The sequence below is a fragment of the Pipistrellus hanaki genome (genome assembly GCF_964339955.1).
Source record: "Pipistrellus hanaki genome assembly, chromosome: 17".
In the NCBI taxonomy this organism is placed as follows: Eukaryota; Metazoa; Chordata; class Mammalia; order Chiroptera; family Vespertilionidae; genus Pipistrellus; species Pipistrellus hanaki.
Window position 1 is genome coordinate 38443239 of NC_140519.1, and position 23257 is coordinate 38466495.

At 38.0% G+C, this 23257-nt stretch overlaps 1 protein-coding gene across 5 annotated transcripts in view; it reads left to right on the forward strand.

Annotated features, from left to right (window-relative positions):
• The window catches only part of VPS13B (vacuolar protein sorting 13 homolog B), a 522947-nt gene that overhangs the window by 399915 nt on the left and 99775 nt on the right, over positions 1 to 23257 (forward strand). For all 5 annotated transcript variants that reach the window (XM_084864486.1, XM_084864483.1, XM_084864485.1 and 2 more), the window contains 3 exons: positions 40 to 242; positions 4547 to 4748; positions 5079 to 5263. In XM_084864486.1, coding sequence (XP_084720612.1) covers positions 40 to 242; positions 4547 to 4748; positions 5079 to 5263 — 590 coding nt within the window. The remainder of the gene's footprint in view (positions 1 to 39; positions 243 to 4546; positions 4749 to 5078; positions 5264 to 23257) is intronic.

Here is a 23257-nt window from a genome sequence, read left to right on the forward strand (position 1 = left end):
TATTACTTATAACCCTCTCCATTTCTTTGTATTTTTTAGGTGTAATTCTTGGGTCATCGTTTCTACTCAGCCTAAATGATCTTCTCCTTAAAACAAGTCTTAGAGAAAGAAGCCGGATTCTGATAGGACCATGTTGTGCAGCTGCCGATGTGGAAGCCAGGTGGTGTAAACACAGTGGCAACCCAGGCCCAGAACAGTCCACGCCCAAAATTTCCATAGATTTGAGTGGGGGTCTGCTGCAGGTATGTGGGCATTTTCTATATTTTCCCCATAAGTTTTTAGCTAGCCTTTATTCATTTTTTGAACTCTTCCACTACATTTTAAATCTTGGCGCAGCCGGTGTGGTTCATTGGTTGAGCATCAACCTATGAGCCAGGAAGTCAAGGTTAGATTCCCAGGCTGGGCACATGCCTGGGTTGCAGATTCAATCCCCAATGGGGGCGTGCAGGAGACAGCCTATCAATGATTCTCTCTCATCATTGATGCTTCTTTCTCCTCCTTTCCTCAAATCAATAAAAAAATTTTTTTTTTAATTTTAAATTTAAAAAATTTAATGTGGTGTGAAAGGCATTATCAACTCATATACCATACAATTCACCTAATTAAAGTGCATAATTCACTGATTTTTTTTTTTTTAGAATATTCACAAAGTTTTGTGATCATCACTTCAGTCCAATTTTAGAACATTTTTATACACACACACTCCTACACCCTGTGCTTATTAGCATCACAGCTTTTTTATCCACTCATTTGCTGTTGGGCACTTGGGATGTTTCCCGATCTTAGCTATCATAAATAATACTGCTATGAGCATAGGGGTACATATGTTCTTTCTGATTGATGTTTCAGACTTTTTAGGATCACTGGGTCAAATGGCAGTTCCATATTTAATTTTTTGAGGGAACTTCATATTGTTTTTTAAAGTGGATGTACCAGTTTGCTTCTCACCAGCAGTGTACTAGGGTTCCTTTTTCTGCACATCCTCACCAGCACTTGTTGTTTGTTGATGGTAGTTATGCCAGCAGGTGTGAGTTGGTACCCACCTCATTGCCATTTTAACTTGCATCTTTCTGATTATTAGTGACTTTGAGCATTTTTTCATATGTCTCTTGGCCATTTGTGTGCCCTCTTTGGAGAAGTGTTTATTTAGGTCTTTGGCCCATTTTTTAACTGGATTGTTTGTATTCCTTTTATTGAGTTGTATATATTTTTATAATAAATCCCTTACCAGATGTATCATTGACAAACATGTTCCTCCCATACAGTTGGTTCACTTTTCATTTTGATCCTGGTTTCTTTCGCTGTGCAGAAGTTTTTTATTTTGATGTAGTTCTGTTTATTTATTTTTACTTTGTTTCTCTTGCCCTAAATGACATATCTGTGAAAATTCTGTTATGTGAAATGTCTGATATTTTATCTATTTTGTGTTTATTTTTTAGTATGGTGTAAGTTGTGATCTAGTTTAACTTTTTTGCATGCACCTGTCCAATTTTTTCCAACACCTTTATTGAAGAGACTGTTTTACTTCATTGTATGCTCTTGCCTCCTTTGTCAAATATTGATTGAGTATAATGGCTTGGGTCAATTTCTGGTGTCTCTGTTCTGTTCCACTGATCTATATGCTGGTTCTTATGCCAGGACCAGGCTGTTTGATTACAGTGGCTTTGTAGTATAGCTTGATATCTGATGTCGTGATTCTTCCAACTTTGTCCTTCTTTCTCAAGATTGCTGCAGCTATTTAGGATCTCTTTGGGTTCTATATAAATTGTTGGAGTATTTGTTCTAGATCTGTGAAATATGCATTGGTATTTTAATAGGGATTGCATTGAATTTGTAGATTGCTTTGGGTAGTACGGAATTTTAATGATGTTAATTTTACAAATCCATGAGCAGCGTATATTCTTTCACTTGTTTATTTCTCAATTTTCTGTAGTTTTCTGAGTACAGATCTTTTACCACCTTGGTTAAGTTTATTCCCAAGTATCTTGACTTTTTTTGTTAATGGTGAATGGGATGGGTTTTTTGTTTTGTTTTGTCTTGTTTTTGTTTCTCTTTCTGAAAGTTCATTACATAAAAATGCCATCAATTTCTAGGTGTTACTTTTGTATCCTGCTACATTACTGAATTCATTTATTGAATCTAGTAGTTTTATGGTGGTCTTTAGTGTTTTCTATGTACACTGTCTTGTCATCTGTGGATAATGACAGTTTTGCTTCCTCCTTTACAATTTGGATGTCTTTTATTTTTTCTTCCCGTCTGATTGCTATGGCTAGTACTGCCAGTACTATGTTGAATAACAGTGATGAAAGCAGGCATCCCTGACTGTTTTTAGAGGAAATGGTTTTATTTTTTGCCCATCCAATATGGTGTTGGCTGTAGGTTTGTCATGGACTTTATTGGGTTGAAATATGGTCCCTCTATTCCCACTTAGCTCAGAGTTTTTACCAAAAGTTGGTGTTGGATTTTATTTAATGCTTTTTCTGTGGCTATCAATATGATCATGTTATTTTTATCTTTCAATTTGTTTATGTGAAGAATTACATTTATTGATTTATGAATATTGTACCAGCCTTACATCTCTGGAATAAGTCCCACTTGATCATAGTGTATGATCTTTTTAATATATTGCTGGATTCAGTTTGCTGTTTTGTTGAGGATTTTAGCATCGATGTTCATCAGGGATATTGGCCTGTGATTCTCTTTCTTTGTAATGTCTCCATCTGGTTTTGGAATTAGGATAATGCTGGCCTCATAAAAAGAGCTTGGAAGCGTCCTTCCTCTTGAATTTTTTTTGAATAATTTGAGGAGGACAAATATTAGTTCTTCTTCAAATGTTTGGTAAAACTCCCCTGTGTAGCTCCCCGCACTAGGGCTTTTGTTTGCTGGAAGTTCTTTCATTACTGCGTCAATTTTATCAGTTGTTATTAGCCTATTCTGGTTTTCTTTTCTTTTTTTTTTCTGTTAATGTATTCTTTATATGAATTGATATCTCCCAAATTTGATATAAATTCAAAAAATTGAAGAAATGCACAGTTATAGAAAAATGGAAATGAATAATTTGTGAATAATGGAGGCACATTACATATTAATTTCTTATTGTCATCTTAAAATTGTGTTGCCCCAACTTTTTTCATCAGCATTCTTACTGACACCAATCTAGATATGGAGGATCCTAATAATCTATTGCTTTGTACTGCTTTGGAAGTTTTCCACATCTATTAGAAATTTTCACATATTTAACAATAAACATGTGTTATTATGGTGTGTTATCAAGAACACTAATTCTGTTACCATTTTATCAAGAAAGCAATGTAATTCCACATTAAAAACAAAAATAGCAGAAGCCAAATTTATGGTGATGGAAGATGATTTGACTTTGGGTGATGGGCACACAATGCAATATACAGATCATGTCTCATAGAAATGTACCCTTTAAACATAGATAACCTTATTAACCATGTCACCCCAATAAAACCAAGGTAGATCAGATCTATATTATAAAGATGACTGTCTCTTCACAATTTAAAGGCTGGAGCAGTGTTCCATTTGACTTTTCACTTATCTCTATCTTTTCAGACCCCAAAATAATATTGATGAAAACCTAGATAGACTTAATATCCTATCTCTTACCTTCGTTTCTGAGATACCTTAATTCCAGAGGGCAGAACCCAAACCCAGGATTTAAACTTAGCTATAATGTATAGGGTTCATTTTTTCTACCTGTGTGTGTGTGTGCGCGCGCGCAGTTTATGGTTTTCTTAAAATTAATGGTTGTGCTTTCTTTATCCAATATATTCATAGACATTTAACATTATTGACATTTTGAATCCACAATTATTATTACCCACTGTTCAGACTTCTGTTATAGACTAGTATTTTTCAGATGTAGAAAAATGCATCTTGATCCCTCTCGTAAGAAACACTAAGACGTTTAGTTTGAAACTCTACAATAGCTCCTGCCCAGCTGATTCCGGGTTATGGAATACTGTGTATGGGCACATTCTCACTAAACACAGAAGTTGGGACATTTTTTAAGTAGTTCAGGTTCATTTAGCATCTCCCATCTCTCTCTTAAAAGTAAAAATGCAAGCAAAAGAACCCCAAAATCAATATGTGTTTTTTAATCTCATGACAAAATGTAGGAAGCTATTCTACAAGCTTATTATTTTTATTTTTTTTTAACATTTTAGCTTAGAAGGTCTTCATTGCCTTTTCTTAGACTATAATAGGTGTTCTTTTTCCTCTTAGCTAAGTTAATAAACATTGCCTCACATTAACATAATTTCATCATTAATTTAGCATTTAAAATTGATTGTTATTCACATAACATATGATGTAATTGATTTTTGTTGTTTTTATATATTTACTCAAGCAATAGAATTACATCCTATAGGTCCAATTACTTAGAAATTATAGTTTACTTATTGTCAGTAATTAAATTAAAAGTAATTGCAGTCTTGCATTAATTCAAATATGATTGTACCTAATTATTTTCTTGAAGTGTTTATATTTTAAAGCCACTAAAATTTTTCATCTGGTTTTAAAGGTTTTCTGGGGTCAAGAACATTTGAATTGTTTAGTTCTTCTACATGAGTTACTCAGTGGATACCTTAATGAGGAGAGAAATGTTGAAGTTTCTGAAGCAGTGCCACATGCGCCATCTCCTGTGGAAAAGAACCAGACATTTAAAAGTGAACAAAGTTCTGATGACCTGCGGACGGGTCTTTTTCAGTATATAAGAGATGCTGGTAAGTAGTGACACCTTCCGTGTGTGTGTGTGTGTGTGTGTGTGTGTGTGTGTGTGTGTGTGTTTTAGCTGCCCATTTACTAAGTGGTAGAATAAGATCACTTGAAAAAGTACATTAATACCTGCAGTACAAAAAATAGTAAATTATCATTTGATATGTCTTAAGGGAAAATTCGTGATTTCTTCCCATCTCAAAATTTTATATCTCATATAAAATTGACCACCCAGCTTCCTTATCATTTTACTTTTATCCTCATAATTTTTTCTTGCTGTCATACACCAAAATGTCTCCCTTCAAAAACATACAGTTAATTATACTTCCATTTAACAGAACCTCTGAAAATGCCTGGTGTCTATGAAGTCTTGTTTTACAACGAAAATGAAGATAGCCCGGGCATGATGCTCTGGAGATACCCGGAACCCAGGGTGCTCACCCTCGTGCGGATAGCGCCTGTGCCCTTCAACACCACGGAGGACCCGGATATCAGCACCGCAGACCTTGGGGATATGCTGCAGGTAAGTAATGACTGCCCATTTTAAAATAAAACTCTGTGGGAAAGTGCTGGTTAGATAGTAGGACAAATGTTTGAAGCATACCTATTTTTTCTAACAATAGTATCTGAGAGAAATGCACACATATGTATACACAAAGAATATTTTAGAAGAAGGGACTGATGTCATTCAGATTCGTAGTACATAGCAATTTTGGGAGTTCTCAATTTTACTCTTAGTCTGATCATAGGTAGATATGTAGTCTCTAAGACCAATTGGTGTCATTCGGTTCACCACATATTTTTTTTTTTTTTTTTTTTTTTTTTTAGTATGTATCATGTGCTCACAACCCCTCAGCATTTCTAGAACTGCTTTCTGAAAAATGAAGTATTGTATGTCCGCTTAAAACCAGAATGGAGGACTAAGTTTTCATTCCATTTCCATAACTGAACATGGTCTGGGGCTTGAGTAGGCAAACAGAAAAGCTATCTAACCAGTGATCAGATGCCATGTGATTTTTGTGAGAGTTTGTTACCACTTCCCTGAGCTTAATGTAAATGTCATCATTGTGGATCTCACGCTGTTATCATCCTGCTTACTAATATCCTATGAATCTGAATTTCTCCTAATTTTTTTTCCTCTTAGTCTTCTACCTATTACTACATCACGCACCATCCACTCATAACCTTGTTTCATCATAACATTGACGTGATGCTGTGGGACCTCAACTCTTGTTCAGGTCAACTAGCCTGAGGGAAAATTGGTTTCATTATACATTGCTTTGGGGCAGCTCTAAGAACCCACCAATGGTGTTAAGTGAGAATTTATACATCCCAGACCTGGAGGAGCACATGTGGAAATAACTCTCAGGATTGCAATCTTAGAACCGTGCAAACTATTTCGTGTCCTTGGAAGGTCTGTTCAGAATAGAAAATATATTGCATGAATCACAGGTTTGATTCATGATGACAGTTTTGCCTTGAGTCCTTCCCTGGACTTGCTCCTGGAGCCTCAGAGGCAGGTAAGGCAGCGTCCATAAGAAGCTCTCTGTGTAGCAGGGAAGTTTCTCTGGTCACTTGGGGTAGAGGGATCTCCCTGATTTCAGCTTCCAAGGAGAAACTCTCATCAGAGTCATTCTCCTGCGACATGTGAGTCTCTAGGTCTGCACCAGAGGCACACTGCAATACAGTGAGCCGCAAGCCTGCACTGAGGGAGCTTATAAAAGGCCTTTATCATAGTGGTATCGTGCAGATGATGTGACATTAAAGTCCCAACCGCTGAGTCTTGCTCCCCTCCCCTTTTTATTTCATTAACTCGGTGACCTTAGTAATCTCTTGGAGCCTTAATTTCCTCAACTGAACCCCCGGAGTTAATGTTATTTATTTTTCAGAGTTGTCATGAGAATTAAGCGAAATATTATAGTTAAAACACACGCATGCATTACTCATAGTGAGTTCCCTAGACTCCCTCTTCACAAGCGAATGCCTGGAGCACTAAAAGAGCCTGGACTGGAATTCCAGCCTTCCATCTCTTTCCCTTCAGATGGTCCCAGAAGTTCTCAGAGTGCAGGGGGATTGCACCCCTTCCCTGAGAATGGCCTTCAGGCATTCTTTCACCCTGAGGCTGACCTTCTACAGTCACCTCCTCCCCCCACTGCTCCCACCCAGCATGCCTTTCACTACCTTACACACAATCTGTGCTGTAGTCCAGCTGGCCTGTCAGCACCCCAAAACCAGCCTGTGACACTCCACTTCCCTCTTTTAATTTACATCTCCCATTTTCTGCTGAAATCCTAGCCCCACTTCCACACAGTCCACGCGCCCTCTGTTTCATGAAGCCTTTCCTGGGCACCGTCTCCAGACATCACACCCCCTTCCTCTAAAGCCCAAAACCTTTCATGGCACCTGTTACGCTGTTGCTCACCCGATTCCTCACATTCTAACTGCGTGTCCATAGCAGGTCTCCCTTCTAGACTGTAGGTTTCCACAGGAAATGACCACATCTAACTTGTCATTGTGTCCTTTATCGGATCCACTGCTGTGGAGATGCTCAGTAAATACACTGAATGGATGAATGTCGTGTTCCTGTTTTATGTTATTCAAAAGTATTACACTGTTTGTCACTGTCTTATGGGGGATATTGAGTGGGTTCTGGTTTCACAAACGGAATTATGTCAGGATGCATCATGTCATGCTTCAGAGGTATTATCTACCATAAACACACAGTCGCGTGTTATTACATTGCACAGGCTCTTGGTTAGATCATTGAATGTCCTGCCAAGCCCCACTGCCCCTTAGACAGAGGCTAGTTCTTCAATTCAAAGATAAGTTCATCTCCTTGTCTTATAGTTCGAAAAACAACTGAGTTTGGGTAACTTTTTTCTGCAGGACCACTTAGTTCATGGAAAACTAACCTGATAGAGTTCACTTTTACAGAACCGTTTGCCTGTTTACACATCATTTTGTGATTGATAACGGGATGTATAGAGAGGCTCCCATATGACTTTATGGAAATTAGTTTGCAATTTGTAGTGAAAAATATGGAAAACATGTCTGTAATATTAAATCAAACTAATCACAGGTTCTGACTAAAGACCCTGAAAATATTAAAGTTCACAGAAAACAACAGGAACTTGTTTTGTGATCAGTTTGTAATTTTGTCATATTAACCTTTAAGTGTTGGTAAGTATCTTTAGGATCTGCAGGGTAGACATATGCCGAATGTTCTGTGGTTTAGATGAGCTTAAGAATAAGGAATGCCCAGCACCGTATCTGGTAGGTACTAAGTTTTGCTCTCTTCTCATCCTGTTGTCTACTCTGCCGACTAAGGATTCCATTCGGGAAGCACCCAGGATCCCAGATTATCCAATTTCATTCATCCTCTGTAGTAGACTTGGTAACAGATATTTCCTTCTTACCCAGATCCCTCATGGGTGCTTGTTCTTCTTCTCTGAATACTGTATTGTTCTTGTTTTCGCATTTATTTGCATTTGTGTGCTGCACTACATTTTTAGATATCTTCATTTGGTATGTGACAATAGGCCAAAGTAAATATCATCTTTCCCCCAAGGACCGTAGGAGTATGAAGCTGCAGCATTACAACTCAAGACAAACATTAAGTGGATGGGGGGTCGCTGGAGCAATTTAAAGAGATGGGGGGGAATTAAAGAAGGATAACGGAGGATGAGTTGGGCACTGATAATAAACTTTATGGATTAAAAAGAAAACTATAAGAGCTAATATCAGGAATTTCTCTAGTGCAAGAACTCTCTAGGGTGTACATAGGATTCCAGGTGTTAAAAGTCAGAGAAAAAAAGAAAGAAAACATTTAGGTAATTTAGGGGAAAATTAACATAGGTTCACAAAATAATAATAAATAGACACTTAGCTTCAGATCCATACTTTCAGAAAATGTGACTATAAAGTAACAAATAATACAAACAGCTATCTGTTACTTTATTTCTACTTCCCAGTATTTCTCCTTACAAATAACTATTGAATATCTCCTCAATATCAATATAGGTACAATGTGTATACAAATGAGGACATAAAGAGATAGAAATTCTATCCCTACTCTTATAAGGTTTATAATATAATTGAAAAGAGCACATAATTGCATCTGCAAGCCCATAAGTTTAAATAGCTGAATATATATTAGCATAGACCAGTACATTTATGCAGGAAGAATCATGTAATTCTGACATCTAAAGATTACATGGAATTAATTGGGGGGGAGGGAGAATAAATTTGTTACTAGAGCTATATGATTTCATAGGACTTTCTCAGTTAAAAAAGGCATTCTTGCCCTGGCTGGTATGTTCAGTGGTTAGAGTTTTGGCCTGTGCTCAGAAGGGTCTTGGGTTTGATTCCCGGTCCAGGGCCCAAAACTGGGTTAAGGGTTCAGTCCTTGGCCCTGGTCAGGGCATGTGTGGGAGGCATACTCTTTCTCCCTCCCTTCCACTCTGTGTAAAAATCAATGGGAAAAATATCTTCGGATAAGATTAACAAACAAAATAAACGCATTCTTAAGCTTCAAAATTTGGTGCAGAATTCTTACATGAAAATATCATGACTAGAGTCCTTAAAGGATATTTTCACAAGGATAACAAGAAAAAAGACAAAAGCAAGCTGTATCATTTGTTTGTTTCTGGTGGAGAAGGAGAACAGGAAGCCAAAGAAATCAATGCACTTGTTCCTAAAATTCACTTTTGTTTGGTTCATAAGTTAGGAAAATTAGTTTTTTACACTAATAGGATTACAAAAATCATGTTGGAAGAATAATGAACAAAAAATTGTATACTTAGAAACCAAGGAGAATCTAAGTGGTTGAGAACTGTGTTATTTTTGCTCTGATGTGTTGTGTGTATTATACCCAGTGCTGTGCTAGGTGCTCTGCATATACATAACCTCATTAAATCTTAATTTATTCTGTGATGTGAGCATTATCTCCATTATGTAAGTGGGGAAACTGAGGCCAGGTGAAATTAACTGGTTTGTTTTTTTTTTTACCATAAAATATAAAGTGGGAGAGCCAGAATTTTACCCCAGGTCTTTCTGAGACTCCAGATTCCATGCGCTTCACCCTCTGTGCACAACACATTGGGATAATAACATGGTAGATGATATGTTGGGTGATGATAAGCTCCTTTGCTGAGAAATATGAAAAGAAGGAAAATAAAATTATTCTTTTACCTCAAACTGTTAAATCATAAAACAACAAACCAAACCGAAGATATACAAAATAACCTTAAATAAAAGGACTCCCAGACACACAAGATGGGTTTGGAATATCAAGAAAGAATGTTTCCTTCAGGAGAAGAGCTGGTCAGCTCTAGAAGCCTAGGAAGCTCAAAGAATTATTGCTGACAAAAGCTCTCCTGGCAGCATCCAAAGAATTGGTACCCAAGTATCTGTCTGGTTTACCTGTCAGCTAGATCCCATCTGTGGAGATGCATGTAGCAGCTGTCCAAACTCTGTGTCTAATATTCAGATCATCCAACCACCCAAACAATCTTCTCATAGTTTGGCTTCCAACACAATCTGTCTGTGGAGGAAGGAGCATACACTGCTCAGACCAGCATCAGTATCCAGGCTCCTTGGCAGTTACACACCACATGGTAAATTAATAACTTGGCATCTGGTTTATATATCAGTCTCCCACGAACTTTGTTGCATGACTCGGCATTCCTAAATTCAGTCAGTGCTAGGACACCATGAATATTTTCTGGGACTACAAGGTCAACGGCCAGATCTTGAATTATGGTGAATCCATCATGCTAAGTACTCTCTTGTGGTACCTGCCTTCCCAGCATGCTGGTCTTTCCCGGATGACATCTTCATTGTGTCTTGTGTCACAAGCCTTTCCAAACAAACATGTGCCCTCACTACCTTCAGGAGTTGTAAGGAGCAGAGATAATGCATGTATCGCACCCAGCATAGAGCTTTATACAGTTAAAGTCCCATTGTTATTATGACACTGGATAAATGGTAGCTGCTGTCACGATTATTGTCAACATCGTCATCCTACCCATCGGTTAGAACACCTGGGTCTGACTGTAGGAGCCCTGTTTCTGAGAAAGTTTTGTGTTTCTAGACTGTTAATGGCAATCACTGTCCGAACGCTGCCTCTGCAGTGCCTGATGGCCCGCTCCCCCTGACTGAGAACAGCTCCTGTGAGAGACAGCACTTCCTGTGGCTACAGGGTCTGGTGCTTCCCAGGTGGTGCCTCAGCCACAGAAACCCCACTGGCACTACAGCTGGCTTAGCAAAACATGGTCTCCCCACTGTCTGTGAGGATGCAGTGGGGAGCCCTGGACACCAAGGGCAAAATGCTGCTGGGCCTCTGGAAAGACGGGGCCAGGCCTGGAAGAGAGGAGCCCAGGGGACTATTTGCTCACTTCATTTTCTCTGCTTTTTGCCCATATTTGCTTTTTTCTTCCTTTTTAACAGGCTAGTTTCCCCCACCCAGCTTCTCAGGCCACCTGGTCGTCTCCCCACAGGTCCCAGAGCTCCAAGTTCAACCTCCAGTCCAGGTCCACTTTCCTGGTTGAACTGGTTAGGTCAGGAGCTTGGCCCATTCAACTACGGCCACAGGCGTGTGAATCACACTCACCAGCGTGGCTGTGAATTCATTGTAAGCTTACAGCTACCCCAAGGGATCCACTCTATCCCTTACTGCTCTTGTGGCCACGCTCATGGTCAGTACTGGCCTCACTCTCAGTGTTTCTGCCCGGCCTGACTGGCTCTGAGGCCGCAGAGCGTGCTCAGCTCTGTGGGAAGCCTTTTGCAGATGGGCTATGGCTAGAGAATTGCCCCAGCACAGGGTCTCCAGAAAGACTGCCTTCCTGAAAAGTTGACTCATTCTTGCTGTGGTTTTTCTCAGCCTTTCCCTTTGCAGATTCTGGCAAAGCTGTTTCTCTCTGCACATCAAAGGCCATCTGTGTCTGGAGGAAAGCCTCACACCACTTTTTAAATCTTCTCATCGTCCTCCCCCTGCATCCTCCCAACATATAGATTAGGCATGCTTCACGTGTGTTTTACTGACACACACATGAGAGATTTTCTTGTCCCCGAGATGCTTAAGCGATGCCTTGTCTTGATCTGTGCTTCCTTCCTCACATAGGCCGGTGTGGCTCACAGGCAGCTAGCTGCCCAGGTGCCGGGTCCTCCCCCAGCTCTAACGATGTGTGAGAACTTGAGGCAGAAAATACTTGCTATTTCTGAAACTGACTTTACAATGTGTGATGCTTAATGTCTGTAGCTTAGTGGTGATTTAATTGGGTTTGGTATTCTAGTAACATTTTATCTTGCACACTTATCCACAGACTGAACTAAAGCTTCATTAAACCTTATAATTGTATGGATTTGAATCTATTTGTTAATTACGTTGGGAAAATGTTCCAAGTCAGACAGTAATCCTCGATACTACCCAATAAATTAAAAACGAGACTTTTGTGCCTTAGACCTGGCTTTACGAGCTTCCAGTGACGCTAGAGCACACGGGCCTGGCAGGCCAGGTTATGTTAGCGCTGGTGACGCTGCAGAAGAGAGCCCTCTGAGTCTGAGAGACACTCGCAGTCTAACGTGATCTGCCTCTTCTCTGCGGCTTACAGAGAATAAAGGGACGCGTCCTCGGCTGTTTCTTTCCAGCTGTGTTGGGCGGACCACTGATAGCTGCACATATGTTCGCAGAATCCTGAACTTTGTTTCCTCAGCACCGCCTGCCCATTGGCAGCTGTACTGACGTGTCCAGAAGGCTTAGCTCCCATTCATCATTTGAGGAGGGCGGACTCAAAGGTAGAGAGGAGATCATTCTTGTTGAAATGAAGGAAAGACAAAGAAGTCTTGGGGGCTTTGGGGAAGTAGGAGGCAGAGCCAGACTCCTAGGAAATAAAGGGAAGTTGTGTGCCCCCAGTGGACGCAGTAATGAATGGTGTTGAATTATGGGTAACAGTACTGGGACCCACTACTAAGTGTTTTGCACCCAGAAGTCATTGTCTTCCTATTTGACAGCGAGGGGGGAACCTAAAATTGAGTGTTCCCTGAACCCACTTTCAATCATCCTGTCTTCACAATGTTGTGAAGGTACGACTGGGGGCCTGGGAAGATAGTAAAAGAGTTCCACCAGAGATAACTCAGTAAGTACAGACAAAAGGGATATAAGAGGCAGAAATACAAAGTAGCAGCAGCTGCACAACACGGAAGTTTCTTTTTCTAGCACACCTGAGCACAGTCATAGGTAGGCAGTCTAGGATAGGGACTGCCTCTGCCTGGGTCCCTGCTTCCTGCTGCTCCGCTGGCCCAGCACCTGCTCCTCCTCCCTGGCTGCTCAGCTTCAGGACTTGTCCTCATTCCAACCACTGTAAGAGGAAGGAGCCAAAATGAGCATCCCTCCTTCCCTCAAGGAGAGTTCTTGGAACTCACACCGTACACACATGCTGCCAACATCCCAGAATCCAGAATTGTGTCACATGGCTATTCCTACTTAAAGGGGACGTTGGGACTTACTTGCTAAGAGAAAGGGCTCCTGGGAGACCAACCACCAGCAGTCCCTGCTGACATCTCAATCTCCTAGGTGCTCGCCAGCCCTGGGACCTGTGTGCTTCTTGCCTACTTGTGAAACCCATCATTTAGTCTGCGCTGCGGTGAGAGAAACCCTTTCCCAGTGCCTTGGTGAGGGTCTGCTGAAGCAGGACTCCTAGTGAAAACTTAAAAAGCAAAGGAGACTTCTGAAATCTACATACATACATACATACATACATACATACATACATACATATATGCTGTAGTTTGAAATGCTAGCATTCCCTGCTTTTCCAAAAATGAGAGGTGGGGAAGGAATCTGTCAATAAGACATGCTTTTAAATAAATGGAAAACATTCGCAAACTGGAAGAATGCTGAAGTCATTTCTGTCCTGTCACTTTATTTGGTGGTAGAAATTTTATTAGCCTATTTCTATTTTCCAATTAAATACTCTTGCATTAAAAGGGGTTGAGGGTGCACTTCTCTTCTGGAAATGAAGAACTGCTTAGCCATCAGTGTTTGATGTTTGCTGTTCTGCATTAAAAAGGTTTGGGGATAAAAGGAAGGATAGTAAAGATGAATTTATGGTCTATAATCATCTATTTATGAATTACTCTCCCTCAAATAGAAAGGATATTCCCCCTAGAAATAAAAATACTTTCCCCCATTAGAGTCACAGTAAATGCCAATATTCATGAAGTATAAGTTAATTCTTAAAAGCTGTTTTGTTGAAGAGAGTAACAAGCAAGAGAAAATAAAGACAGAGGCCATATAGCCTAGCTGTTAAGAGCATAGATTCTGGATCTAGTCACTTATAAATTGGTCCTAATAATAGTTCATACCTCTTTAAGTTGTTGGGTGAAATAACTGATTGCTACATGTGAGAAGACAGAACAATGTCCAGTACATAGTTGGTGCTTTGTAAGTGTTAGCAGTTCTTACTTTCCTCAAAGGGCTTACCTTCTCCAGGAGTCAATTTGCCTCTTGTTCTGCCCTAGATTCTGCATGTTGGAGAAAAACTGAGCTTTGATTACAAGCCACAAATTCTTTACCCATTGTTTTCTTAAAGGCCCATTGGTCTAAAAGTTCACTAGGTCATATATTTTCAAGCATGCATGACTGCCAATTTTTAAATTCAACTCCTAGTTAGAAAAAAGTCAAACTTGAGAACCTTACATGTTTTATAGCAACACCTTCATATGCTACATCAAAGTCAGAGTTACAAATCTTGGTTCTCCCATGCTATTAGCATTTGTCACAGCTTTATTGTAATAAAATGCACATACCACAGTTCACTCATCTAAAGGGTACAATTGGATGGTTCTTTGCATATTCACAGGTTTGCTCAGTCCTCACCACAGTCAACTTCAGAACATTTTTATCATCTCGGAAAGAAACCTACAGTGCTTTCGCTGCCACCCTCCAGTTCCCCCACTCCCCACCCCTACACAACCACTAATTTATTTTGTGTCTATATATTTATCTATTCTGGACATTTCATGTATGGAACCATAGAATTTGTAGTCTTGTGACTGGCTTCTTTCATTAAGCATAACGTTTTCACAGTTCACCCTTGTTGTATCACGGATCAGTATTTTATTCCTTTTTGTTGCCAAATAATATTTTATTGCATGGAAATACTGGCATTTTACTTATTTACCAGTTATTGGACGTTTGGGTGTTAGCGTTTTTTGAATTCTGATTGCTCTAGCTTGGACTTTTGGAACTATATTGAATAAGAATGATGAAAACAGATATACTTCTCTTGTTCCTATACTTAAAGGAAATGCTTTTAGTTTTTGTCCATTAAGTGTAATGTTGGCTGTGGGGTTATGTATGGACTTTATTGTCTTAAGATACATTCCTTCTTTTCCCACTTTCTGATAGTTTTTATCATAAATGGATGCTGAGTTTTATAAAATGCTTTTTCTGCATCTATTGATCTGATCATGTGATTTTTATCCTTCATTCTGTCTATGTGATGTATCATGTTTATTGATTTGTGGCTATTGTACCAACCTTGTATCCCTGCAATAAGCCGCACATGACCATGGTGTATGATCTTTTTAATGTATTGTTGAATCTGGTTTGCAAATATTTTGTTGAGGACTTTGGCATCTATGTTCATTGGGGATAATTGGTCTGTAATTCTCTTTCTTTGTGGTCTTTATCTGGTTTCAGGATTAGGATAATACTGGACTTGGGAGTCTTCTCTTGATTTTTTTTGGAATAGTTTGAGAAGGATATGTATTAGTTCTTCTGTGAATGTTTGGTAAAATTCTCCTGTGAACCCATCTGGTCCAGGGCTTTTGTTTTGGGGAGTTTTTTATTACTGCTTCAATTTCACTAGTTGCAATATGTCTATTCAGATTTCCTGTTCTTCCTGATTGCATTTTGGAAGATTGTATACTTTTAGGAAATTTACCCATTTCTTACAGATTGTCCAATTTGTGGTCATATAGTTGTTCTTAATAATTTCTTAGAATCCTTTGTATTTCTTTATTTGGGTTCTCCCTCTCTCTCTCTCTCTCTCTCTCTCTCTCTCTCTCTCTCTCTCTTTATGAGTCTGGTTAAAGGTTTATCTTGTTTATCTTTTCAAAGAACCAGTTTCTGGATTCATTGATCTGTTGAATGGTATTTTTAAATTCTTATTTCATTTATTTCTGCTCTGATCTTCATTATTTCCTTCCTTCTACTCACTTTGGGCTTTGTTTGTTCATTTTCAAATTCCTTTAAGTGCAAAGTTTGTTTATTTGAGATTTTTCTTCTTGAGGTAGGCCAGTGATGCTATGAATTTCCCTCTGAGAATTGCTTTTGCTTTGTCCCATGGATTTGGGGTTGTTGTGTTCTCATTTTCATTTGTTTCAAGATACCTTTTGATTTTTTTTTCCTGCTCTCATTCTTAACCTAATCATTGTTTATTGACGCTAATTAGCTTTCAAATGTGTTTTCATTTTTTTTCTTGTGATTGATTTCTAATTTCATACCATTACGGCCAAAGAAGCTGCTTGATATGATTTCAATCTTCTTACATTTATTGAGATTTGTTTTGTGTCCTAATATGTGGTCTGTCCTAGAAAATGTTTCATGTGCATTTGAGAAGGATGTATATTCTGCTGCTTTGAGGTGAAATGCTCTGAAGATATCAATTAGAGCCATTTGATTTAGTGTGTTATTTACAGCCGCTGTTTCCTTATTGATTTTGTCTGGAAAATCTATCCATTGATGTCCATGGGGAGTTAAAATCCCCTACTATGACTGAATTACTGTTAGTTTATCTCTTTATGTCCATGAAGATTTGCTTTACATATTTAGGTGCTCCTGTGATAGGTGCATAAATGTTTGCGAGGTTTATATTCTCTTATTTATTGTTCCCTTTATTATGTAGTGTTCTTCTTTGTCTCTTACAATAGCCTTTGTTTTAAAGTCTATTTTGTCACATACAGGTTTTCTTTATACATTCATCTATCAGTAGACACCTAGGTTGTTTCCATATCTTGGCTATCGTAAATACCATAATGCTGCAGTGAATACAGGGGTACGTATAACTTTTCAAGTTAGAGCTTTCATTTCCTTTGGATAAATGCCCAGAAATGGAATTGCAGGATCATATGGTACTTCTATTTTTAATTTTTTTGAGGAACTTCCATACTGTTTGAATGAACTCATTTACATTCCCACCACCAGTACACAAGAGCCGTCATTTTTCCACATCCTCGCCAACACTTGTCATTTCTTGTCTTTTTGATGCTAGCCATTCTAACAGATATGAGGTGATATCTCCTTATGGTTTTGATTTGCATTTCCGTGATGATTAGTGATATTGAATATCTCATGTACCTGTTGGCAATCATGTCTTCTTTGGGAAAATTATATTCAGATATTCTGACCTTTTATTTGTTTAAATTAACTTGTATGAGTTCTTTATATATTTTGGATATTGTCCCCTTATCAGATATATGATTTGCCAATATTTTTCCCCATAATGGCACCTTTTTTAGCTTTGTGTTTTCTTTTCTTTCTTTTTTCCTTTTTTTTTTTTTTTTTTTTTTTATTGATGTGGTGTAAATTTGGCCTTTTCTAAAGTATGTGCATGATTCAAAGTTATTTCTGTTATATGAGCTCTACCTTCTAACATGATTTTTGAACTGATCTTGAAGGAAGCTTCAAGCAAAATGTTTAAATTTCTTGATTGATATGCTCTTTATATTATTTCTAAGAAAGATTATTATCATTTGATGAATTTTAGTTTGAAGGGGGGGAGGGAGAATCTGATGATTCTCCTTGGGGGGGAAAATATTTCTGTTGTGAAAAATCGGAATTATACCAAAGTAGAGAGACCAATATAATAAACTCTACATGTCTCTTACACATCTTTAATAATTATCAGTTGCTGGTTGTCCTTGTTACATCGATTGTATTTTCCTGCTCCCTTTTTGTTGGTGCTATTATTGTTTTTCTGAGATATTTTAAAAGAAGTACCAGATATTAGGTAATTCCACCATAATTATTGCTAACAGGTGAATATCTATAAACATAACTTCAGTATCTGTTATAGCCAATGAGATTAATAATAATTCCTTAATGTCATATAATAGCCTATATTTACTTCTCCCATATTGTCTTAGAAATGTTTTTTCAGAGTTGGTTTGTTTGACTCAGGATCCCACTGAGATCCACACATTACATTTGTCTGATACTGCTCTTATGTCTCTTTTAATCTATAACAGTTTTTTCTCTCTTATGCCATTTATTTGTTGCAGGGATTTGATCATTTGACCTGTAGAATTTCCTGCCTTCTGTACTTTAGCTCATTTGATCTTATAATATTAAGCAACATTTTTCTCTATCCTCCATTCTTGCTGTAATGTAATTGTTATTATAGAAGCTTGATTAGATTTGAGATGTTGTGTGTGGTGGGGGCGGGGTTGCTGGGGGAAGAATACTCTCTAAGTGTCACAATAATCTTCCTACTTGATCACAATACGAGGCACATGGTGTCAGCTTTTTTCACTCTTGGCAATGTTAAAATTGATCAGGTGGTGTCAGTCTGATCCATCACTTTATAGTCACCTATCAGTCTTTTATATGCTGCTTTTAGCATCCATTGATGTATACGATAGTTTGTTATCAATTTCCCCAACCCACAGAAATAAATTCAGTGATTCATTTTTCACTAAGAGAGGAGAGGCAGCTTGCATTTATTGAGCAATTTCGATTTGCTGGAATTTTGTTTGACGGTTTACTTGTAGTCTTTCATTTGCCCTTCCCAAATCTTGTGCATTCCATATCACCATTATAACTTAATAGATAAACTGCAGATAGAATTTGCTAAAGATCATATAGCCAGTAAGTGAACCCAGTTATGCAAGTATTAGGCATTTTTTATGAAAAATTAACCTAGAAAACACTCTCATTTGTATATAGTAAATAAGATAGATTAAAACTAAAGACCAAACTAAATGAGAATGACATCTACAACATGTGCATTACTACCAACAAAGCAATGTTAATGTCATGTAACCCAAGTACTTCCCTTGCCCCAGTTCTGGACCACTGGAGACCAGCAAGTAATTTAGCTCAGTCTTCACTATCCTTTTAACGAACTAAAAATATAAGCTATATGGTAGTTCATTTTATAGAAAGCCGTGATGTCTGCCAAATTACATTTTTACAAAATGAAAATTATATCGCAAAGCATTTTCTAATAGTGAGGCATGCTAAGCACTCCAGTATTGATGAGAGAAGTCCTAAAATCTTCTCTACAAGTCTTTAAACATCATTTGTCTTCATGGTTTGGAAATAGTGCTGTCCGGAGCAACAAGTTGATGCCTACATGACCTCCCAAAGTCCTTTCCAGTCCTGCGATTCTCACGCTAATGAATTCAAACAGAAAAGGATTATTGGGCCAAAACTCAGAGTATCTTCAGAGCCAGAAAGCAGGAAAAGTTACAAACTACAGATGTCTGTCAGGGATGAGATCCAAAGGGAGAAGCAGGCCAGAAGTTAGAAATAGATATGTTATTGTACGAAAAAGTTTTGAATTTGGCTTTTAGCCAGAAGAATTTTAAATACTTAGATCAAACTATTAAACCATAATATTCAGCTGAGGTACAATAAAATTTAGTGACTGAAGATATATAGTTGCAGAAATAAAATAAAAAATCGTAGTTCATTAGATTCAAGGAAATGCAGACCAGCTCTCAATTCCTCAGACCTGTCCCTGATTGTACCTTTTAGAGAATCTAAAATCCTGTGTTTTTCATTCAGGAATTTTATCATTCGGATGCTCTTTGGAATAGTCAGTTTTTGTATTATAAATGAAAATCAAGAACTTTAAAATATTTTATGATTGTGTAACATGGCATAAATGTTTATATATTTTTAACCCTCAAAGGAAGTCTCTAAAATCAATGCCATTTATTTTAATTGTTCACTAAAGTTTAAGAATTGGTTCTATTTATGGACTCTGAAAGACCTTGTTCTTTGTTTTTTTGTGTTGTGTGTTTTTTCTGAGAGTTATGTTCCAAGAATACTTGTGTCCCTTGGGCAACAGGGTCAGGGAAGAGGGTCAGAGTGGGGAACACCCAAGAAGGTGCCGGTGACTGAATATAAAAGCATATCTATGGGCACAACTGGTTATTGGTTCGTTTTTCTTCCTTTGTCCATACTATTTGTTAGTTTTCTGCTTTACGTTTTGCTTGTTGCCATGAATCGCAAGAGAAAAATTCACCGCATAAAGCCTGTGATGTACCCTAAACTGCAAATTAGGTGTCTGCGGCTTATATTCTAGGCTAGGCCTTGTTTGAACTTATCTAAATCGTCTAAAAAGCATTCCCAAAATTCATCTTGTCCACATTGCATTCTTTCTACATGATGATCTATTTAACAGGACATAGGTCACCACCAAATAATGGTGGTCAGTACAGCGAGAAATTCAATCTGCAAGTTCATGAAGAAAGAGCCAGTCATTCTAGCCCAGAAAATTTGCCTCTCTATAGATTTTATAAGAGATGATTTTGCAAGACTTAGAAAATTATAGATATCTATGAGAGCCTTCTTTGTTCCCTCGCCACCTGAAACCTAAAATCAAACCAAGGGAGCAGAGCCGTGGTCCGATAGGTTCAGTTGGTATGTAAATAGACATATTTGCTAACACCCTATGGCTGTTCTTAATGGTAAATCAGGGAAGTATAAGGTTAAGAGTGACTGGCACTAAACTACTGTAAGTCATTATTTCAGGCAAATCTGACATGACAGATAATAGGAAAAGAACCATAATCAGTGTCAAAGACGCTCATGTTTCCTGTAAAGGGATATATTATAAGTAGATATGCCTGACTACGCTTTTTGCAACCCACTTTGGGGCTACAGTGTTGAGGTGGTTGGAGAATATGATTGTCTTAGGAAACTGTATGGTTTATCATGTTTGCTTTATCAGATGTGAACATATATTTTGAAATTTCAATCAGCTTAAAATTTTGTGGACAAAATTTAATCATATAATTATTTAAAAACGAATGCTTCCTGAATTTCAAGTTTGTATTTAAATACACCATATCCATTTCTTTAAATGAGTACTCTATAATGGTTTGTGCTAATGACATTACTATTTCTTTTTTTGCTTGTTGGATTTATGTATATTTGAAATATTGACAGTTCACATTTAGATTACTGGTTTGGATTTTGTATTTATTTATAGTGCAGCCTTTCCAAGGTGGGAGACCTTAAATGGAGTCCTGAAAAGATAAAACACATCTTATGTGTGCATGAATTTATATTATTTTTATTTGTTCATTTCTCAACCCTTCCTCTAGGAAGGCTCCCTGATGCTTCCGTTCAGGCTGGGAAAGTTGCCCCTTTGGATATCCATGTTATCCTGGGCCTATTTGTATGATTGATTCCCCCCTTCTCTTTGGGCTCCCTGAGGGCAGAGTTTGTATGACACTTATCTTTGATCTCCAGTTTGGATATTTAGTATTATTATATCTTTCTCTAGTACTCACCTAACATAGTGCTAAAGGTAATTGCCAAAATAATGCCCAGCCCACATATTCATTATAGTCTTGGCTTTACCTATTGGTGTCACAATCTAATGGTGGATCTGTGAAGCCTACTGAATGAGCAGGCTAAAGAAGACTCTTGCAATATTGCTGGTAAGAGTTGAACAAAGAAAGTAGCAGATGAATTGGTGCTAATTCTACACAGGTTCCGTTAAGGAGAGACAGGGAGTTAACAAAGGTGCCCAAGCTGGAGTTCCATATGCATAGATGTGCACAAATAACTGCAACACAAGACAGTGTTAATAAGAGCCATAAGTTTGGTTAACTTTTAAGAGTTTAAGCTATGAGCATTTGGGGCATTCAGAAGAGAAATCACTTTTAATTTGGATTATTAGATTAGGATGTTTTTGTTTTGTTTATTTGTTTTTCTGGGAAGAGATGGATAAATTAGTTTTGAAAGATGGGTAGGGTTTCAGGTTTCATCCAACAGTCTCTGTTGGAGACATACTGATGGCAGCTGAAAGCATGCGTAGTATAAAAGTGGGAGGTTCATCTGGGGAGATGGGCGGGGCTGAGCTGGGACCTAATTCCTTAGGAATGTTAATGGAATCTGCACACAATTTCATTTTTGCCACGCTGAAATTTAGCCCCCTAGGAAAATTACCCAGAATACCAGAGGTTAATCAAGGTTACTGTTTTGAAAACTATACTGTACAGTCTGCCCCTTACTCAGGGGCTGATAAGAGAGGCTCCATTTTTTTTTTATATGTGTGTTATTGTTGTTTTCCTTCCTGTTAAAAATCAATCCTTATCATATGTCTGTTAGAGTCAGAATAACATGTATCACTCTTGCCTAATTCGTAGCTCTATAGGCAATTTCGTGAAATAATAACATGAAATTATGTATTTATGCTTTGAGAAGATGAACTCTCCTACTGATAAATAGTTAAACCACATTAACTTAGACAATAGAGACAAATCCAAATTTACCAGGAAACTATGAAGTAATTGGTGTAAAAAATACATTTTTAAAAATATATTTTAAATTGTTTCTGAAACTGCCAGGTACTTAATATTTATGTACTTGCTTGTAAGTCCCAGGAAGTCAGGAACCATGTCTGTCTTGCCAACCATTGTACCTCTCACTTGCCCTTACCATAGAAACAAAAAATATTTGGTGAATAAATTAAGTTTAATTAATAGGCTAATTAAACTCATTTTTATACATTTATATGTGTGTAATTATGTGGTACATATAAAAATGTAAGTTAAATAAACTATAGATTTTGTCAAAAATCATGGAGCATCTGAGTTTTTACTTCATTTACAAGTCAACAACTCAGCCTGCCACAGTCTCATGGATGTTGGTAGAAAATATGAGAGCGCTAGATCAGAGGCAAAGGACGGTTTATTACCAACAACCGATTATCTGCATATGTGTCATTCCCCACAGGTGACATGAAGAGAGCAAGATGACACTTAGATACACAGGGTGAGGAAGGAATCCTGAGCTTGGGGAACCTGAATTTATGAAAGACAATAAGCATGCCTGCCTTTTTTTGTAGGAAAACACTGTCTGTCTTCCTTAGATGTCTGCTCTACGTATTCATTCAAAAAACAGCCTGGAACAAAGACAGTGCCTTGGCCTCTAAGGAGTGTGGCAATGCATCAGGCCTGAGGAGAATTATCTCCTCACAGACATGTTCCCAAAAGGGCCTTATCAGACAACACTCTTCAAAGGATCTGCAAACTACAGCCTGCAGTCTCAGTCCAGCCCACCACCTGTTTGGTAAATAAAATGTTATTGGCACACAGGCACACTCATGTAGGTCCTATCTACATGCCTCAGTAGGCAGTCAAGTAGTTCCCACACAACATACACACACAGCCTCAAACGTTTGCTTCTAGCCCTTTACAAAAAAGGGCTGGATCTAGTCTTAAGGTCTAACTTCATAACAAACCTTGATAAAATATGCTAAGCCTACTTCTGTTG